A 22,632-nucleotide genomic window follows, 5' to 3' on the forward strand; every position below is an offset into this window, starting at 1 on the left:
TGGCTGCAGGGAAGTGTTAGCCAGGCTTGGGCCACCGCTGCGTCACCATACTGCCCACCTCGTTAGCAGCACACAATATTTATGTATCTTCTTGGCCAGAGTTGCATCACCGTTGTTAAATTTCCATCACCCAGTGCCCTTTTTAAAACCAAACATCAAGGGTAGTTTTCTTGCCAGACATGTCAAGTTGTGATTGAGACTGCAAGTTTCTACTCAGTCACTTCTGTTCTTGTTTTCTCAACTGTAGACTCTGATCTTTGGATGGAAATTTGACGAATACCCTAATGTTAACCAGGCAACATGGAGGTAGAGAGGACTTTTCAGCAGGAAAGTGTTTTAAGTAATCCAAATGTCTGGTTCGTGTTAAGACCTGTGTTCCTTGTGCTGTGTGGTTTCACTACAACGTGTCTAGATATAGATTTCTTCTTATTTTGCCTACTTGGGATTTGTTATGCTCTTCAAATTTCAAATTTATTCAGTTTTGGAAAGTGCTCAGTTACCAGCTCTCTGTTGCTCTCCTACATTGTTTTGCATCTTCTCTCCTCTCCTTAAGTCCCAAGTGTGTGTATTATCATGGCTTCTACCCTCTGTCTCACCCCTCTGGTATTTGGGGCGGGGCGGGGGGGGAAGGAAGAAGAGTGAGGTGGCAGATTTCTCTCTTGATGACATAGTCCAGGTAATATCTTTATTTTTTTCTGTAAAATCAGAAATATTTTTTAGTGGATCTGTTGCTTTTAATATCAAGGATAATATATTTACTTTAAAAATACTTTATTTTTTAGTAATCTCTAGGCCCAGAGTGGGGCTCAAACTCACAACCCCGAGATCAAGAGTCTCATGCTTTACGGACTGAGCTAGCCAGGTGCCCCTTAAGGATAATACTTGTATTTTGGATGGGCTATTTGCTACTTTTTTAAACCTGCTAGGATCTTTATTGGATAGTAGTATCTGTTCTTTGCTTTGGTCTTTTTTTTTTTTAAACTTCTTAATCCATACTTATTTTATATTCTGCTTCTCAATTCCATCATCAAGTCCTCGGATGTCCAGCTTCACTGTTTGTTTTCACTGACTCTCTCTCATGGAAGTTTCTGTGGTGTTCTCTAGTTTTGGATTGTGTTCCTCTGGAAATACTGAAGGCCGGGGTTGATGGTGCACCACCCACAGAGGATGTGCTAATTTCTCAACATGTGGTTTCTTAGAACACTCAGTATAAATTGAAGGCTCGATTTATATTGTATGAAGACAGACCTGTGGTTACACATTCACACAGGAGAGCCTGGCCCCTGTGCAGGTTGATACTCTAACTGTACCTTGTGTGTATCCAAGTCCGTGTTCTTTATCCCCCACCTTCCAAGGCAATTGTCAAAGAACCTGAGGTTCTAAGTTCCTGGGACCAGAAACTGTCCTTAGGGCTACCATGACTAATGTGCCTGCTTTCCCCCTGCAATTTTCCTCATTATTTCCCATTCTCTAGATATGCCCTTTATCCCCTCTGATTTTACCTCTTTACTTGCTAGCTCACCTAAGTATTCAGCATTTAAGAAAGATGCTTGTTTATCATTTTTAGTTTTGTAGTGGGAATGTTTTTTCAGGATATTTATCCCTCCAAAGAATCTAGAAATCAAAGAGTTGATGAGCAGTTTTTTTTTTTTTAAGTTCATTCTGTGTAGTTATGGAAAGTGCATTGATGGAGGCTGATAATGGAAAGGTGAAAATCAGCTTGACATTTTATTAGAACAGTTAAGAAATTAAGATGGATTGCAAGATGTGGAAACAACCTTAATGTTCATGGACAGATGAATGGATAAAGAAAATGTGATATGTACATACAATGGAATATTATTCAGCCTTCAAAAAAGAGGGAAATCCTGCTGTCTGTGACAGATGGATCAACCTTAAGGACATTACACTAAGTGAAATAAGCTAGTCACAGAAGGACAAATATTGTATATCCCACTTATCTGAGGTCAAACGGTTTCAGGACACACTACCCCAAAATATGGCATGTTGGCATAGTGGATATTTTAATTTGGAGGAATTATCGTATTCTTCCACGTCTGCCTACTCTTCATCAAACCTCCCATAAAAATGCACAGATCCATCTCTTTGGGTCTTCATTTCCTTATGAAAGCTCCCGTGTCATGTGAAATTATATTGAACAAATTTATATGGTTATCTCCTGTTAATTTGTCTTTCTCAGTTTAATTGTCAGACCCAGGGATCCTAAGAGGGTAGGAAAAGAACGTTTTTCCTCCTCTATAAGATATATATATATTTAAGTTTATTTATTTTTCAGAGAAGGAGACAACATAAGCAGGGGAGGGGCAGAGAGAGGGAGACAGAGAATCCCAAGCAGGCTTTCCCCTGTCAGTGCAGAGCTTGGAGCAGGGCTCAAACTCATGAACTGGGAGATCATGACCTGAGCTGAAATCAGGAGTTGGACACTTAACCAACTGAGCCACTCAGGTGCCCAAAGGTACCCTTCTTTCTTAAGTTTATTTATTTATTTTGAGAGAGAGAGGGAAAGAGAGAGAGTCCCAAGCAGGCTCCACACTGTCTGCACAGAGCCCGATGCAGGGCTCGAACTCTTGAACCATGAGATCATGACCTGAGCCAAAACCAAGAGTTGGATGCTCAACTGACTGAACCACCCATGCGCCCCTCTATAAGAGATCTAAAATATACTTATAGAGAAAAAGAGACAGAAGGTTTATGTGAGCAAATTATAGTAGAAAACTTCCCTAATCTGGGAAAGGACACAGACATCAAACTCCAAGAAGCACAGAGAACTCCCATTAGATTCAATAAAAACCGACCATCAACAAGGCATATCATAGTCAAATTCACAAAATACACAGACAAGGTAAGAATTATGAAAGCATCAAGGGAAAAGAAAAAAGTCCTTAACCTGTAAGGGAAGATAGATCAGGTTCACAGCAGGCCTCTCCACAGAAACTTGGCAGGCCAGAAGGGAGTGGCGGGATATATTCAGTGTGCTGAGTGAGAAAAATATGCAGCCAAGAATTCTTTATCCAGCAAGGCTGTCATGCAAAATAGAAGAAGAGATAAAGAGTTTCCCAGACAAACAAAAACTAAAGGACTTTGGGCCCATTAAACCAGCCCTGCAAGAAATTTTAAGGGGGACTCTTTGAGTGGAGAGAAAATGAAACAAAACAAAAGACCAAAAGCAACAAATACTAGAAAGGGCCAGAGAACAACACCAACTCTATAGGCAACACAATGGCACTAAATTCATATCTTTCATTACTCACTCTAAATGTCAATGGGCTCAATGCTCCAATCAAAAGACATAGTGTATAAGAATGGATATACTGTTTACAAGAGACCCATTTTAGACCTAAACACTCCTGCAGGTTGAAAGAAAGGTAATAGAGAACCATCTATCATGTTAATGGTTGTCAAAAGAAAGCTGGAGCAGCCATATTTATATCAGACAAACTAGATTTTAAAATAAAGACTGTAACAAATGATGAAGAAGGGCATTATATCATAATTAAGGGGGTCTATCCTCCAAGAAGATCTAACAATTGTAAGTATTTATGCTCCCAACGTGGCAATGCCCAAATATATAAATCAACTAATCACAAACATAAAGAAAGTCATTGATAATAATACCACAATAGTGGGGGATTTCAACACCCCACTAATAGCAATGGACAGAATATCTAAGCATAAAATCAGCAAGGAAACAGTGGCTTTGAATGACACACTGGACCAGATGGACTTAACAGATACATTCAGAACATTTCATCCTAAAGCAGTAGAATACACATTCTTCTTGAGTGCACATGGAACATTTTCCAGAATAGATCACATACTGGGTCACAAATCAGCCCTCAACAAGTGCAAAAAGATTGAGATCATACCTTGCATATTTTCAGACCACAATGCTATGAAACTCAAAATCAACCACAAGAAAAAGTTTGGAAAGACCATGAATACTTGGAGATAAGAACACCTTACTAAAGAATGATTGGGTTAACCAAGAAATTAATGAGGAAATTAAAAACTACATGGAAGGCAATGAAAATGAAAACACGACATCCCAAAACCTCTGGGATGCAGCAAGGCAGTCATAAGAGGGAAGTATATAGCAATCCAGGCTTTCCTAAAGAAGGAAGAGAGGCCTTAAATACACAACCTAACCTTACACCTAAAAGAGCTGGAAAAATAACATCAAATAAAGCCCAAAACCAGCAGAAGGAAAATAATAAAGATTAGAGCAGAAATCAATGATATTTAAAACAACAAACAAACAAAACAGAACAGATCAATGAAACCAGGAGCTGGTTCCTTGAAAGAATTAACAATCTCCTAGAGCAGAAAACAGGCAACAACCTCTTTGACCTCAGTCACAGCAACTTCTTACTTGACATGTCTCCAGAGGCAAGGGAAACAAAAGCAAAGATGAACTGTTGGAACCTCATCAAGATAAAAAGCTTCTGCACCGCAAAGGAAACAACAAAACTGAAAGGCAGTGACAGAATGGGAGAAGATATTTTACAAATGACATATCAGATAAAGGGATAGTATCCAAAATCTATAAAGAACTTAACAAACTCAACACCAAAAATCCCCAAATAATTCAGTGAAGAAATGGGCAAAAGACATGAATAGACACTTTTCCAAAGAAGACATCCAGATGGCTAACAGACACATAAAAAGATGCTCAACATCACTCATCATCAGGGAAATACAAATGAAAACCACAGTGAGATACCACCTCACACCTATCAGAATGGCTAACATTAACAACTCAGGCAATGACAGATGTTGGCGTGGATGCAGAGAAAGAGGAACACTTTTGCACTGCTGGTGGGAATGCAAACTGGTGCAGCCATCTGGAAAACAATATGGAGGTTCCTCAAACAATTAAAAATAGAACTACCCTATAACCCAGCAATTGCACTACTGGGTATTTATCCAAAGGATATAAAAATGCTGATTCAAAGGGGCACATGAACTCCAATGTTTATAGCAGCACTATTGACAGTAGCTAAGGTATGGAAAGAGCCCAAATGTCCATCGACAGATGAATGGATAAAGAAGGTGTGGTATATATATACAACGGAATATTACTTGGCAATCAAAAAGAATGAAATCTTGCAATTTGCAACAACATGGATGGAATAGAGTATTATGCTAAGCTAAATAAGTCACTCAGAGAAAGAGAAATATCATGATTTCACTCACATGTGGAATTTAAGAAACAAAATAGATGAACATAGGGGAAGGGAAGCAAAAATAATATAAAAATAGAGAGGGAGACAAACCATAAGAGACACTTAAATACAGAGAACAAACAGGGTTGCTGGCGGGGTGTTGGATGGGTGATGTGCTAAATGGGTGATGGGCATTAAGGAAGACACTTGTTGGGATGAGCACTTGGTGTTATGTGTAAGTGACGAATCACTAAGTTCTATTTCTGAAATCATTATTATACTATATGTTAACTAGCTTAGATTTAAATTAAAAAAATAAAGATGTTAGATGATAGATAGATAGATAGATAGATAGATAGATAGATAGATAGATTTAAAAAATAGACTCAAGCCAAGGCTAGGGGGAAGTTCTGCAATTTGAGTAAGTTCTAGAGACCCAATGTACACCATTGTGCCTATATACTATATTATGGTAACTTAATTATACTGTATTTTACACCTAAAAATTTGTTAAGAGGGTTGAGCTCATATTAAGTGTCCTTGTCACAATAATTTTTTTTAAATGCTGAAAAACATTTTAATAAAAAGTGTTTTTAGAAAATTGACATGGCTTGGCCTGCAGTGGTTGCATAGGAGGTGGAGAGAGTTGATTTTGAAAATATTATACGAGTAACATATACCTCCTATAAAAATTAAACAGTACATAGTATAATCCTGTACCTGTCTTCCCCAGTTATAGATTGCGCTCTTCTCAGTAGCATTCCCTAGAGATAACTCTCCCTATCTCCCTCTCTGTTCTCTGTCTCTCTCCCTCACTCTCTCTCTATATATAATATATAAAATATATAATATATAAATATTATAATATAAATATAAATCTATACTATTTATAAATATATATAAATATAAAATTCATAAATATATAATAAATATAAACATTAATATATAATATATGAATATATTATATAAAATATAATAAAATATATAATAAAATATAAATAAAATAAATTAAAAATTATACATAGATGTATAATTACATACATATATATGTATACATATATACATATATGTGTGTAATTTTTAAATTTATTTTATTTATTTTTGTAATTTATTTTTTATTACTTTTTTATTTTAATTTACTTTTTACTTTATTTTATTTTATTTACAGTGACAGTTTTATTAGGATACAAATGAACAGTCAAATAGACTGATACTTAGGATGGCAGAGTCTGGAGGAGTCCTGAGCCCAGAGCTTCCATGCCCTCTCCAGGCATGCCACTTACCCAGCATATCAGTCTGTTCATTAACTGGTAAGATCTCTAAGCCTTACTGTTGAGAATTATTATCTAAGGTTTTTGTTTTTTGTTTTTTTCCATAGGCATGCTGGAGTAGCTCATTGGCCACATCATTGAACTTAATCTCTAGTCCCCTTCTCCTCCCTACAGGTTGTGGAGAGTGGGACTGAAAATTCTAACTTCCAGTCATGGGGTTGGTTTCTCTGGCAGCCAGACTTTCTGTCGTGAAGCTATCTAGCTAGCTGCACTGCCCAGCCCCCCTCCCACCCCCTGAGAAAATTTGCTAGTATAAACTCTGCTATGGTCCAAAGGGACTTGCATGACAAACAGAGACTTAGGAAATCCAAGGGTTTTTGAAGCTCTGTGTCAGGAACCTGGGACAAAATCAAATATGTATATTTTCACCATACCAGCACCTTGGACCTTAGGAGTAGTTGGTACCTGTTGTCTAAGGAACCTAGCCAAAAGTGAGATGGGAAAAATCTCATTTAGCATCCTGTTACATGGTGAAAGTGCAACAGAATTATTTCAGTGTTAGTTTAGATAGAACAAATATGACCTTATTTTTTTCTACTATTAATAACTTTATCTTTTCAATTTAAACAAAAAGAGAAGCAAAAAAAAATGAACTAATAAATGAACCAGCAAACAATAAAACCCAAATGAAGTTATATCCAGTTTCCCCCATAATTGAAACTATGAAGCACTCGAGAGTCTGTACACTAAGCAGGTGGAGGGACTTGTGCTGGTCTTATAGGGGATGTGCTTGGAGGGCGCAGTTGGGCAGGGCTTGGTGTAATGGCTCCATTCTCCACTAGGGGGCTCTGCTTAGCTTACTGGGGTGGATCAGTGTAGCGCACATGAACATGACAGGTGGAAATGGCCTCACCCAGCTCCCTAGTCTCTGGCACAGGAACTTTGTGCTGTCACCAACCTGCAGTCAAGCACTCCTCATTTGTCTCAGGCCTCCGTCCACTCCCCGCCTCTGCCTTGTCCAGGTACAAGCTGTCACCTGCCAGGCAACCTCCCTCCAGAGTTGCATCTCAGATGGGGTTGTGTTTCAAATCCCCATACTTCAGAGACCAATGTGGCTTGGACCCACACCAACTCTGGGGGAGGATCTCACTGAGCAATGGCCTGGTGCTGGCTTGCCCCAGAAAATGTTCGTGTGATAGCACAGCAGCAGAGATTCAGAGATTATGGCAAATCACAACACACAGCCAGCACTAAGTTTCACCACCCTCTGGTGTCTTTGTCCTAATACCAGCAAATGTGGCTGCGCTCTGGGGTCCACTTGGACTTTTGCCCGTGGGGAGGCCGTATGACCTGCACCAAATGCACTCCAAGCAGGGGAACCGTATCTCCCTGTGTGGCACATGGACCCATCAGAACCTGCTGCCTGCTCCCGGGGTTTCACCCTCCTTTCTCATCAAAGCACTGGCAGGCACTGGGCTCTGGAACTTCAGACTCTGTGCTCCACTGTTTATGGAATCCTGGTGGTATTGAAACCCTCTCCTTTCTTCCCATCAGTGTTTTGGGGGAACTGATTTCTTGTTCAGTTCCCTGAAAGTGTTTTCACTCTCTTTCTCTCCAGCAACTTTTGGGGGGGTGTTTCCCTGCACTCTCTTGATGAGCACACTCTCCCCCTTTCTCTGTCCTTTCTCTGCAGAAATAGCCCCCTACCCTCCACGGTTTTTCTCTTTCCCTGTCCACCTCTCCACACCATGTACCTTCTGAATTCTGTGGCTCAAGTTATGCAGATTGTTGTGTTAATCCTCAGATCAATTTCTGAGGTGTGCAAAATGGTTTGGTGCTAATCTAGCTGCGTTTTAGGGACGAGACAAGCTGAAGATTTCCATGTTGCTCCGCCATCTTGATCGCAATCTCAATGTATATATAGTTTTAATTTTAATTTTTTTAATGTTTATTTGTTTTTGAGAGAGCATGAGCGGGGGAGAGGCAGAGAGAGAGCGACAGAAAGAACCCCAATCAGGCTCTGCACTGTGAGTGCAGAGCATGATGCAGGGCTCGAACTCATGAACTGTGAGATCATGACCTGGGCTGAAATCAAGACTCGGTCGCTTAACTGATTGAGCCACCCAGGCGCCCCAATGCATATATATTTTTAAATGTAGATTTTATTCATGTCTGGTGAGGCTAACAGATCAGGGGATGATTTGCTACTAGATAGTATGTTACTTACAGTTCCCAAGAAGAAGAGGACACAGCAGGTGCCTACAGGGCCACAGGAAAGAATAACAAGATTGGTCACAGGCAGAGAGAATGGAGAAACTGTTGAGCCTTTTTGTGGGTTTTGAGGGAAGGAATGCATGTTGACACAGGGTGAGCAGGTTAGACAGGTCTAGGATTGGCCATTTTGAATAATTTCATCAGCTCTAGGGTATAGGAACTACCCTAAGTTGTCTGGGTAGTGGCTCTGGGTATTGAGAACAGGGGAATAGTGTTCCTGGGTGTAAAAGCTCTTGAAGGCCATGGTTGGGGGATGTGGACTCTGTTATGGGTGGACTGCATATGAAAAGCTAGTTCACAGTCCTTTGCCATAGGCCGGAATTAGCTGACCCTGGGAAGGGCATTGCCTTGCTTGGGACAGCAAGGTCCCAAGATGTCAAAGTCAATCCAGAAACTAGAAAACATGATTCACAAAACAAATTTTTTTTTCAAAATGAGGTTAGATGATATATTTCAGCAACTTGCCATGTTCACATAACAAAACATATGAACATCTTTTCATGACAGAGGATACTGAGCTATATTTTTTTAAATGACTACATAGGATTCCCCTGTAAGAATATACAAAAACTTGTTTACCCATTCTTCAATTTATGGATTTTTAAGTTTCCAGTTTTTCATGATCATAAACAATATGGTAATGAAAGTCCTTATATACTTTTTTATGTGGGTGTATTTGTTTTAATATGAAATTTATTGTCAAATTGGTTTCCATACAACACCCAGTGCTCATCCCAACAGGTGTGTGGGTGTATATTTCTATAGAATACTTAAAAGTGGAATTTCTGGATCAAAGGGTTTACATATTACATTTGTAATGAGTTGAAAACAGCATTTCATTACATATTCATTTGTCAATGAATTGAAAACAGCATCTTTCACAGAACTAGAACAAATAATACTAGAATTTTTATAGAATCACAGAAGACTCCAAACAGCCACAGTGATCTTGAGAAAGAAGAACAAAGCTGGAGGTATCACAATTGCAGATTTCAAGATGTACCACAAACCTGCAGTTAACAAAACAGTATGGTGCTGGCACAAAAATAGACACATAGATCAATGGCACAGAATAGAGAGCCCAGAAATAAATACACACTTATTTGGTCAATTAATCTATGACAAAGGAGGTAAGAATATACTAATATACTAACGGGTGGGGCGCCTGGGTGACTCAGAAGTGTCCGACTCAGTTTCGGCTCAGGTCATGATCTCACGGTTTCATGGGTTTAAGCCCCGTGTCAAGCTTTGTGCTGACAGTGCAGAGTCTGCTTGGAATTCTCTCTCTCTCCCTCTCTCTCTACCCCTCCCTCACTCACACTGTCTCTTTCTCTCTCAAAATAAATAAGTAAAACTTAAAAAAAAAAAAGAATATACTTACAGGGAAAAGGCGTTCTCTTCCATAAATGGTGCTGGGAAAACTGGACAGCTACATGCAAAAGAATGAAACTGGCCCACTTTTTTTACACCATACACAAAAATAAATTCGAAATGGATTTAAAGACCTTAATGTGAGACCTAAACTATAAAGATCCTGGAAGTCAACGTTGGCAGTAACTGCTTTGACATTGGCCATAGCAACTTTTTTTCTCTAGATCTATCTCTCAAAGCAAGGGAAACAAAAACAAAAATAAATTATCGGGACCACATCAAAATAAAAATCTGCACAGCAAAGGAAACGATCAACAAAACAAAAAACAACTCACTGAATAGGAGAAGATATTTTCAAATGATATATCTGATAAGGGTTAACATCCAAAATATAAAAATAACTTATACAACTCAACACCAAAAAAACAATCCAATTAAAAAATGGGCAGAAGACCTGGGGGACCTAGGTAGCTCAGTTAAGCGTCTGACTCTTGATTTCGGCTCAGGTCATGATCTCACCATTGTGGGATTGAGCCCTGTGGCCAGCTCCATGATGGGTGTGGACCCTACTTGAGATTCTCTCTCTACCTCTGCCCCATCCCCCACTTGCATTTACTCTCCCCCCCACCCCCCCCATTAAAAAAAAATGGGCAGAAGACCTGAATAGACATTTTTCCAAAAAGGACATCCAGATGGGCAACAGACACATGAAATGATGCTCAGCATCACTAATAATCAGAGAACTGCAAATCAAAACCATAATGAGATGTGACCTCACATCTATCAGAATGTCTAAAATCAAAAAGAAGAAATAACAAGCATTGGTGAGAATGTAGAGAAAAAGGAGCCCCTGTACCCTGTTGTTGGGAATGTAAATTGGTACAGCCATGGTGGAAAACATTGTGGAGGTCCCTAAAAAAATAAAAGATAGAAATACCATATAATCCAATAATTCCACTGTTGGCTATTTACCCAAAAGAAAATGAAAACACTAATTTGTAAAGATATATTTACCCCTGTATTTATTGCAATATTATTGACAACAACCAAGATGTGGGAGCAACCTAAGTGTCTATGGATAGATGAATGGGCAAGGAAGATAAGTGTGTGTGTGTGTGTGTGTGTGTGTGTGTGTGTGTGTGTATATATATATACACGACAGAATATTACAGAGCCATAAAAAAAGAATGAGATTGTGCCATTTGAAACAACATAGATGAACCAAAGGTATTGGACTAAGTGGAATAAGTCACATTGAGAAAGACAAATACCATATGATTTCCATCATATATAAAAAACAAAACAAATAAACAAAAAGCAGAATCAGACTATAAATATTAAGAACAAACTGATGGTTGCCAGAGAGGAAAGGTGTGGAAGATGGGCAAAATGGGTAAAAGGGAGTAAGAGATGCAGGTTTCTAGTTATGGAATGAATGAGTCATGAAAGGAGGAGGCACAATATAGGGAATATAGTCAACGGTATTGTAATAGTGTTGTATGGGGACAGATGGTAGCAGCACTTGTGGTGAGCACAACATAATGTATAGAGAAGTTGAATCTACTATGTTGTACACCTAAAACTAATTTAACATTGTTCGTCAACGGTATTCAGATAAAAAATGTTTTTAAAAGAATGTACTATTTTCAGCTAAAAATAAATTATTTAAATGCATACTTTAATAAATCACAAAATTTAATCTAGCTTAACTGCAACAAAGTGAATTTACATTCCCATCAGTAGTCTATGGAGAGGCTCCTTTTCTCATACTGTCAATAATACAGGATTTTATCAATCTTTTTTTAAGTTTTTTTAATTTTACCTTTATTTTTTAATTTTTTTAATTATTTATTTTGAGAGAGAGAGAGATAGTGGGGGAGGGGCAGAGAGGGAGAGAGAGAATCCCAAGCAGGCTCCATGCTGTCAGCACAGAGCCCAGTGCAGGGCTCCATCCTATGAACTGTGGGATCGTGATCGGAGCCAAAATCAAGAGCCAGACACTTAACTGAATAAGCCACTCAGGCACCCCCAGGATTTTATCAGTCTTTTGACTTTTAGCGAATTTGGGGGAAAAAATGTTAGCAGTCAATCCCTAACAAAAGTGAATCAATGTGAAAATACCAGTATCAGACAAAAGAGAATTCAAGCCAAAATGGATTTTGGCAGAGTGATGTTTTATTTTGATAAACCACCCTCTAGCAAGAAAATAAAACATCCATACGCCTTCATGTATTATAATTATATAAATATATAATGGCAATTTTATATGATTCAATATATATTTTACTACAGAGCTACAAAAACTATAATGCAAAGATTCAGAAATACAAGGATAAATTGCTAACTCTGTACTTATCACAGAAATCTTCGAAACATTTTTTTCAAAGATGAGCAGATCGGGAAGAATCCATAAGGATAAAGAGGATTTGAATAGCATAACAACAAGCTTGACCTACAAAATGGATGCAGATAAACAAAATGTAAATTTCTTTGCAGATTCCAATGGCATAGTTAGTACCTACCAGCATACACATAAGCATCTTAGATTAATTGAAAACGTAAGTTGCCTGGGAATAGTGATTAATATTTCAGTATATTAATAGTTTATGTTATATCTTAAGGAAAGTCAGCAAGAGTAGGAGAAGTAAACAGGAAAAGGCAAGGTGTTTCCATCATGTTTTGTGAACAGAGGAAAGCCAGCCATGAGAAAGAGTGCCATCTCCTGTGGGACGCCCGTGGGACAGCAGAGACCCCCCCCCCCCCCCACGTGTGCCAGACCTGCTCTGAGCCCCAGGCCCCGTGCTGTCAGAACTCCTCTGTTTCTGGGTTAAGGAGCTCAGGCTACGCAGATGCGGCTTGAGAAACACAGCCTCCTAATCCAGGGGAGTAAGAAGGCTTAGACGTGGGGCCAGGGCGGGAGAGAGCAGAGGAGAGACTGTCTTCAAGAGTGGGGCCTACGTGTGAGGGAGTCACCCTGACTATGCCATCTCTCCCTTCACATCCTCCTCACAGGCCTGATCTGATGGAGGTCAAGAGGTGCCAACTGCTGTGAGGTGGGGAGCCCTGAAGGCTTGGCCACGGATGTGGATGTCACCGCTGCCTTTCTGGGAGAAGGTATGCCAGGCTGGGCGTGGGCCTTACTTATCACACTTACAGGCCTGGAAGAAACTACATCAGCCAGGGATCCCTCAGCCAACTCAGAAGACAGGATGGGGGGGCGGGGGTCACACCTGTGTGTTTTTTTTTTTTTTCAACATTTATTTATTTTTGGGACAGAGAGAGACAGAGCATGAACGGGGGAGGGGCAGAGAGAGAGGGAGACTCAGAATCGGAAACAGGCTCCAGGCTCTGAGCCATCAGCCCAGAGCCTGACGCGGGGCTCGAACTCACAGACCACGAGATCGTGACCTGGCTGAAGTCGGACGCTTAACCCACTGCACCACCCAGGCGCCCCACACTCCTGTGTGTTAAAGAGATTTCTGCCTCCTTGTGTGTTGTAGTAAAGAATACCAAAGAAGGTAACAGCTTTCTTTCTCACCTAAAGCACAGAAAGGAGGGCAACAAATGTATGTTTTTACACGGGAAATAATACAGGTTTGGTTTGAGGATAGAGGTAAGAGAAAGCCCCTATTATCAACTCACCCAGGGAGTGTCTTTGCTACGTGTATTTTGAGGTTCATTTGGGGGAAGATAAACAATTACCAACATTTTTTTTTAAATGATAATGTCAAATATGGATGGGACTAAGGCAAATCCTAGAAGGACAGGGGTCTCACCCATATGATGTACATGTGCTATTTACCTGAAAAGATGGCTCACTGGAGGAGGGGGGGGGATCAGCAGCAGGAAAAGTAATTAGTCATTACCAAAAGGTGTCAGTTCAACAGTCTGAGTCTACATCAAGCTCATTTTTCATGTTTGGTTTTACGAAACTTTCCTTTTTTCCCTTGAGAATTATTTTAGTTCTTCTTTCTACTCCTTACTTTTAGAATCCTCTTTACAGGTCTGTAAATGATATCAGTTTCTTCTCTTAAGACAGCCATAGGTAATACCTATTTAGTCAGAACCACTTTTTAATTTCTTTCTTATATGGACATTTTTTTGAAAAATATGATTTCTTGATTTTTAATTATCAAAGTTATAATAGAGTAAGTTAAAAATGAAAGTTTGTCACACAAGCCCATTCTGCAGAGATAATCACTATTAACAATTTGGTGTATGCAATTGGTGTATGCAATTTGGTGTATGCAATCACTATTAACAATTTGTATACTTACTGATACTTTTTTTATATAGATGAGATCATATTAGGTATACTATTCTGCAATTTGCTTTTCTTCATGCATTGATGTATCTTGGGGATGTTTTCATGCCATTACATACTGATTTGCTGTGTTCTTTGTCATGGCTGAATGCTATTCCATTCCCCTTTTAATGCCCCATGATGTATTTTGTTAATTCTGTGCTGATAAAATATTTAAGGTGCTTATTATTTTGGGGAGAGAGATATTTTAAGAGATTCTGAGAGTGTCATTTAAAAAGGTTCCTCATCTATGGTTTTTAATGGCGATGACAAACATTTGCAAAGTTCTCTTCACATATAACCTCATCTTCCCCTTGTCATAACCGTGTAATGGAGTTACTACCACCAATTCACAGACAAGAAACAGATGAGATCACGGAGTCCCGTCCTGATATCTGGGTGCTCCCTGTCCCTTTCCACGATATATGAAGGCACATCCTTTTTGTCCTTGATGACCAGAATTAATTATAACTGGATGTGCTGCCTGAGGAGAGCCTTCATTTCTTTCACCCCTGCAGGTTATTTCAAATAGTTTATTGGTCCCTGATAGTTATTCCTCTCTCACACCATGGCAACATCATACTTCTATCTCAATGGCGTTTTTTTTATAGGGTAGGTGATAGACAAAGTTGTCTCATTCTGCCACCATTTTTGGATTTATAAACTCATAAGAAACAAGGTGCCTGAAGGGCAAAAGAGGAATAATTTAATAATAACCATCTTTGACCTAGAAATAATCAGTATCCATCCTATCGGTTTCTGCTTGTCTTGGTCAGCTAGGGGTGCTGGAACAAAATACCACAGGTGAGTGGCTTAAACAACATACATTTATTTGTCACAGTTCTGGAGGCTGAGTAGTCCAGGATCACGATGCCAGCAGATTTGATTTGTGTTGTGTGCTCTCTTCTTGGCTTGCAGATGGCCACCACCTTGTTCACATGACACACACACACACACACACACACACACACACACAGAGAAAGAGAGAGAGAGAGAGAAATCTAATCTTTCTTCCTCTTTTTTTTTTTTTTTATAAGGACACTAATCCCATCATGTGGTTACCACCCTCATGACCTCACCTAAACCTAATAACCTCCCAAAAGCTCCACCTCCAAATAACATCACACTGGGAGTTAGAAAGTCAATTTGTGAATTTATGGGGGACACATACAGTTTATAACAATGCTGTATTGAGATAGTATGTCTTTTTCTGCTTCCTAAATCTGAGCCAGGGACAAGTTTTTGGTTATTGATATTGTAAAATAAATATATCAGATCCAATCTATCAACATGTATTGAGATTCTACCATATACTGAGAACACTTTAAATACATTATTTATTACTCTCATATATACAGAGGAGAAAACTGAGTCTATGAGAGGTTAAGTGACCAAGGTCTAGTGAGAAGCTGATCTGAAATTCTCACCTGCACCTGTGTGCTTCCAAAACCAAAACACTTTAGGACACAACATGGCTCTACAGGCAAGTTACCAATGATCAAAACAAGTTGTAAGTGAGTCACTGGTGGACTCAGTCATTACTGATACCCCTTTTAGCTCTAAAACTGCAAGTTATCTGGAGAAAGTTGGGTTGATTTGGTCATGATGGCTATTCGCTTTGACCCATACTCAGGTTCTGGTTTTATGGTATCTCTTACATCTGGGAATCATTTTGCACACACACACAAAAGAGATCATAGGCTTTTTGTCTTTGATCATTTAGTCAAAGTAAGCTAACCAACACAAGCAAGGTGAGACTTTTCTTTGATTTGCAAGGGAAAAGATAACAACGCTTTGACAATCCCCAAGACAATAACCTTTAAAAATAGAGGAAGTAGAGTAGGGTAGATGTGAGGTTAGGGGGAAATATATAGAAATGGAATCCATAGGCATCTGGGTGGCTCAGTCAGTTAAGCGTCTGACTTTGGCTCAGGTCATCATCTCATGGTTTGTGAGTTTGAGCCCTGTGTCGGGCTCTGAGCTGGTAGTGTAGAGCCTGTGTGGGATTCTCTATGTCCCTCTCTCTCTGCCTCTCCCCCACTCATTCTATCTCTCTCAAAAATAAATAAACAGTAAAAAAAAAAAAAAAAGTGGAATCCACTCTCAACATTAAGTCAGTACATCTCAGATTGTTTCCTGAAGAAGAGCTAGGAAAAGATTGATCTTTATTGTGTAAAAATGAATGTGTCAATAAATAAATAAATGGTAAAAATAAATAAATAAATTTATTCAATTAATATTTATTGAATCTCTGCCACATGCCAAGCCCATGCTAATTTGTAGATATATAATGATGAATTTGCTCACACTCAGCCTTTGCTCTCAAGCAACTGGTAGTTTAATGGTAGAGAGACACAAAATAGGGAAGTATAATATCTTACCACAGTAATGGAGATGTGAATAGGTTATTCAAGAACTCACAGGAGGGGCCTGTCAAACTGGCTTCCCTAAAGTGATGCCCAAAGTGAGCCTTAAGGAATGAGTAAAGTTAGCCAAGTTAGCCAAGAGGGATGGGAGAGGAAGAACATTCCAGGCCAGAACAAAAACACATAGGTCATTGTGGTCAAAGAGCAGTTTGAGGAAAGTAGAGAAGAGAGATGAGGCTTGAGGAGTAGGCTTTTGGGAAGATGAGTTCTGTTTGTGGTACATGGAGTCTGAGGCACCTCAGTGAAAGGTTAGCAGGAAGCTGAGTATATGGGGCTGATGTATATGGATGATCCATGATGGAGATATAGATTTGAGCAGTAGGAAGTAATAGTTGAATGTGTGAATATTCATTCAATCATCCAGGAAGTATGTTCCAAGTGAGGAGACCTGACGTTTGAGACTAGAATACAAATAAAAATTGACATTTAAAGGATTGACAGTGGAAAGTCAGCTCAAGAAGGAGGAAGAGTAGTCAAAGAGGAAGGAGCAAACTCGAGGGAATCTGGCATCGTGGCAACTCAAGGAGTAGAATTTTGATCAAGGTGGGACTTGTGGAGACACATGGCTTTGCTATTTGGGCAAGGTAAGGACTAAAAAGACAAAGGAATTAGAGGCACCAGCATGAAAGTTTTTGATCAATAGAGAAGATGTAAAAAGTGGTTTCAAGAGGGATTAGGCAGAAAATATGTAGTCTACTTAACAGAAATCTGAATGAGAAGAAAAGGGAGGCTGGCTTATAGCTAGAGGGATATAGGAGTCAAAGGATAATGATGATGATGATAATGACGGTGGTGGTGGTTGTGGTGGTGAAGTGCTTTGAGATTATAAGAAAAGAGACTTCAGTATGCTTCTAAATTGAAAAGGAAAAAGCTAGTAGAAAGGCTGGGAACATGGGACAGACGTGAGATGACACATGGAGGGAATTTGCAGGGGGGAACGTCTCATGCACTGACATCACAGAGGTGGGGAGGGTGCTGTCATATGATAGTCCCACATTTTTTACGATGTGGGAGATGAGGTCCATAGATGACTTGGTCTATCTGAACTAATACTCTGCCTGAATTTCCTTATTTCAGATTCCCTCTTCCTTTTGTCAGCAAATAATTGACTCTCCCTCAGACCTGCTGTCTGTGTCCTGCAGAAACCTTGTACATACAGTATGGGAAGTGGTACCTCAACCCAACATCATTTTGCTTTCCAGAATGCAGAGAAAGGTATGTGTTTCCCATCTTCCAGACTAGCTGTGAGTATCCCCAAATCTACATTGCATGGGGAGGGGTTTCTCAGAATAGAATAAGGAAACCATTTTATTTCTCCTCAGGCAACCCTTGAAAATCAGCTTCTCCTCCTTGTGACAAGATCACCAGAATGTCAGCTGAATATCTTAGGAGTTGGTGAACTATATTTGACCTGAGGGAATCAGTGTTGTCCACAAGGGTTTATCCCAAATTATACATGTACAAGTGATTGAAATAAAGTTGGGCAAAAAGTAGATGAAAGAGCATTTCAGGTAGAGGGTTCAGTATGTACAAAGATCATGAGCTAGAAAGAAGTGAGGCATGTTTGGGGAACTGAATTGTCTGAAGTGAACAAGATGGAGAACAGCATAACATGAGGCTGCCGAGGTAGGCAAAGCCCAGATCACTCAGGGTCTATAGGATTTTAAATCTTATCTTGAGGGCATGAAGAACCATTGATGAATTCAAAATAGGGAGTTCATATTAAGATTTATGTATTAAAAGACCTCTGGCTTCTGTGAAGAAAGAAGGGAGAGAGTAAAAGTAGAAGAAGGAACAGTCTGAAAGCTACTAAAGTCATCTAAGCAAGAGATGCTGCTGCCTTAGTCCCGAGTTATTGGCAGCAGAGATGGAGAGAAGGTGAATTCTAACAATAGTTAGGAGGTGGAACTGACAGGACCCAACTGAGTAGATGTATGGAGTGAGGGAGAAGGGTGGATCAACAATGACTTCCAGTTTTCCGGCCAGCAAAACCGGGCAGTCAATAATGCCAATTACTGGCGTAAAGATAGTGGAGGAGAAGCAACTTTGACTAGAGAGAAGATGGTGAGTTTATGCGGGGGGTTGAGGTGGCCGTGAGATATGCAGGTGGAAGGACTGAGTAGGCAGTTGCGTATTCACATCTGGATTTTGGAGGTGAGGTTGGGCTGGAGAGATAAACGTTGGAAAACATTCAGAGTGTTACATGGTGGTTGAGGCCGTGGGGGTCTCTGAAGTAGCCTAGAAGGAGAGTAAAGATGGATCAGAGACCTGGGCTTAGGACAGAGCCATGAAGGACTCCAGGGCCTAACCACCAGGTGGAAGAGGATAAGTCAGAAAGGAGACTGAAGACAGGCAGCCAAAGACGTAGGAGGGAAGCAAAGGAAATCATGACAACACTTTGTTTATATGGGCTGACGCATGTCTGTAAGCTCGTGGCTTCCTTACTTTCTAGTTTGGCAATATGTCCCAGGCTCATCTTGCGCATTTTTGGCCCTGGAGTAACTTCTTCTTTAGGGTGTGGGGTGTCCCCTTGCTTCCAGTTGGCCTATATCTTTCTATAATTTTTCAATGAACAGATACAGAAATATGTATTATTTAGAAAAAACCCCAGCATGACTAATTTATATTTAGGAACACAGTATTTTTACTTAACAACCTTGATGTTATATTTATATATAGCTCTTTATTAAAAATCTTTTGTCCATGGGGTGTCCGGGTAGCTCAGTCAGTTAAGACTGACTAAGTCCGACTTCAGCTCAGGTCATGATCTCATGGTTTCTGAGTCTGATCCCCACATTGGGCTCTGTGCTGAGAGTCCAGAGCCTGGAGCCTGCTTCAGGTTCTGTGTCTCCCTCTTTCTCTGCCCCTCCTCACCCCACCCCCCACCTCTCTCTCTCAAAATAAACATTAAAAAAAATTTTTTTTAATCTTTTTTCCCTAACAGCATTAAAATAGTATTATTTACTTTATCCTACCATGTATAAATAATAGTTTCCGAATAATAACAATACTAGTATAAACAATGTGATTACTAAAAATTCTTTTTTTTTATATTTATCTATTTTTGAGAGAGAGTGTGAGCAGGGGTGGGTCAGAGAGGAGGGAGACAGAGGATCTTCCACTCTGTGCTGACAGCAGCAGGCCCAGTGTGGGGCTGGAACTCGTGAACCGTGAGGTCATGAGCTGAGCCGAAGTCAGATGCTCAAATGACTGATTCACCCAGGTGCCCCTGAAAATTTCTTAAGATTTCTTTGTAGTTCATTTTGTCCTTTGGATATATATCCACTAAGGACATACAAATTACTGAATTCTTAAGTCATTTGAAGTAACTCCTTTCTGTGTTTCTAACTTATATAAGGTTAGATTCACTTGTTTAATTTTTGCTTTTAATCTTTGGAGATTGATTTGTTTTTCATTTTGTTTTATTTTATGTATTTATTTTTTTATTTTTTTATTTTTTTTCATTTTGTTTCATTTTTTTTCATTTTGTTTTCATTTTGTTTTAAATTTGGTTTATAACTTTGTAAAGCATTTATACAATTCCTGTCCCAATTATCTGTTGCAGCATAACAAACTATCGGAGAACTTGGTGGCTGGAGACAATCATTTTATCTGCTCATAGTTTTGTGGGTCAGGAATTTGCAGAGGGCCCAGTTGGGTGGTTTGCCCATGATTCTGTGGGCAGCTGGAGCTGGAAGCTCTACTTCTTTTTGAATTTTTTTCAAAATTTTATTTTTAAAGTAGTCACTACACCCAATGTAGGGCTTGAACTCACAACCCCAAGATCAAAAGTTGCATGCTGTACTGTGCATGCTGTACTGACTGAGCCAGCCAGACACCTGATGGTTCTATCTTTCCTTTCCTTCCTTCCTTCCTTTCTTTCTTTCTTTTTCTTTCTTCCTTCCTTCCTTCCTTCCTTCCTTCTTCCTTCCTTCCTTCCTTCCTTCTTCCTTCCTTCCTTTCTTTCTTTCTTTCTTTCTTTCTTTCTTTCTTTCTTTCTTCGTCAATGTATTTATTTGGGGAGAGAGAGAGAGAGAGAGCATTGGAGGGGCAGAGAAAGAGGGAGAGAGAGGATCCCAAGCAGGCTCCACCCGTTCAGCACAGGGACTGATGCAGGGCTCTAGCTCACAAACCATGAGATGGTGACCTGAGCTGAGATCAAGATCCAGATGCTTAACTGACTAAGCCACCCAGGTGCCCCAAGGAGGTTCTACTTCTAAGTCAGCTTTTGATTCACTCACTGGTGCCTTGGTGACCTTTGACCTCTGTCTCTCTTCATGTAGTTGCCTTGTTGTTAATAGGGGGTTTTAACAGGTAGGTGTCTTGTACCCTCAGATCTAGTCTACACAAAGCTGGAGTAAGAGGAGCCCAAGCATGTTGTATTGTGCTGTTGGAAAGGAGAGGGCAGAGGGACTTAGACTATCCTGCACCTCTCAGCCCCTATCTCAGTTAACCCAGATCCCTGCCAGGACTGAGAGGGAGAAAAATCTAGTTGGCAGCCTTTGCCTTTAAATGTTGAAGCAACGTGTTAGCAAACAACATTTTCACAGAACGTTGGTGGCCACGATACCCCTCAGTATTGCTTACACTTCACTGCATGTAAGAACCACATGTGGGGCTGGTTAAACCTGAAGATCCCTGTAGAAATTCTAATGCTGTAGGTTTAGGGTGAGCGAGGCCCATGTATCTGTGCTTCCCATTAGTTCCTTGAGGGTCTGTAGCTCTTACTCCAGACATTTCATTCATGGTTCTGAGCATGGATTTACAGAATTCAATAGGTAGAGCTTCAGCCTTAGCATTTGGTAAGGGCCTTTGAGAAGTAGCTACAGTTTGACATTTTTTATCAGAGGAAATCAAATTCAGCTTTGCTTAAGTTTCCCCCTGGTTCTCTTTTCTCACTCTACCATCAACCTTCCTTGTAAGGAAATCAGCCAGAATTCTACTAGCTCTCTAATGCAAGCTAAATATATTAAATCAACCTGTCTACTGTTCACGAGGTTGACCTGAATTAACCTGCAGGGTTTCCTTTTTAATCCTGCTTTATCCATGAATACTCCATTCATCACCAGTGGCACATTCAGGCCCAGGAGCTTAAGAAGAATCTAGTTATTTATGTGAACAGCTGTTCTCTGGCAGTAGGACTTGACCGTGGGTCCTAAAGCTCTTAGGAGGAAGTAAACCTACTCATGCCACCCTGTGGAACACGGTCACCTAGCACGGGCCCTGGCAAAAAGAGAAGCCGAAAGGCGGCCTGCAGATTTGATAGTGGGTGAGGGGGGTGAGATCACAAGCATAGAACCCAGCAAGCACTTACTGCCACTTGACATTGTATGTAGTAATTTGTGTGTTTGCCCATTGTTTGTTTTCCCTGGTCATAGAGAGCCCATTCCCTTTTCAGATGAGGACATTGAGTCCCAGGAAGGTAATTCTCCTGAGGCCACATAGCTGGTCAGGGCATTTCCCGGCCTAGAACCCACATCTTTTGATATCCAGTCTGTTGTTAGAATGTCAAAATGTCCTCCCCACCCTCTACCCCTGTATTATCCCACCCGTCAAGTATGCCTCATGCTTGCAACCTGTCCAGTTTAGATCTCTCGATGATCCTGGCAATCCAACCTTTCCACCTCTCACACATAAGAGTTTTCAGCAGACAGTAGGAGTTCCAGTAAACCTACAGTGATATTAGTATAACCACTAGGTGAGAATGAAGGTGGGGTGGGGGAGGGAGTGGGGAAGAGAGCACCCCAGCCAGCGGTGAGGCAAATCCTTCCTCCCAGGGGCAATGGGTAGTGCTTTCCCCACCA

At 40.1% G+C, this 22,632-nt stretch overlaps 1 protein-coding gene across 3 annotated transcripts in view; it reads left to right on the forward strand.

The window, feature by feature from the left end:
• PPEF2 (protein phosphatase with EF-hand domain 2) overlaps positions 1–22,632 on the forward strand; it is a 47,496-nt gene that overhangs the window by 300 nt on the left and 24,564 nt on the right. The window contains exons 2-4 of one of the 3 annotated variants that reach the window (XM_053217236.1): positions 6,352–6,493; positions 13,112–13,213; positions 17,927–18,043. In XM_053217236.1, coding sequence (XP_053073211.1) covers positions 17,989–18,043 — 55 coding nt within the window. In that variant the 5' untranslated portion in view covers positions 6,352–6,493; positions 13,112–13,213; positions 17,927–17,988. Of the gene's footprint in view, positions 1–6,351; positions 6,494–11,262; positions 12,580–13,111; positions 13,214–17,926; positions 18,044–22,632 lie in introns of those variants that run through there. The other 2 variants (XM_053217237.1, XM_053217238.1) reach the window with 2 other exon arrangements.

Source organism: Acinonyx jubatus, chromosome B1, assembly GCF_027475565.1.
Source record: "Acinonyx jubatus isolate Ajub_Pintada_27869175 chromosome B1, VMU_Ajub_asm_v1.0, whole genome shotgun sequence".
NCBI lineage: Eukaryota > Metazoa > Chordata > Mammalia > Carnivora > Felidae > Acinonyx > Acinonyx jubatus.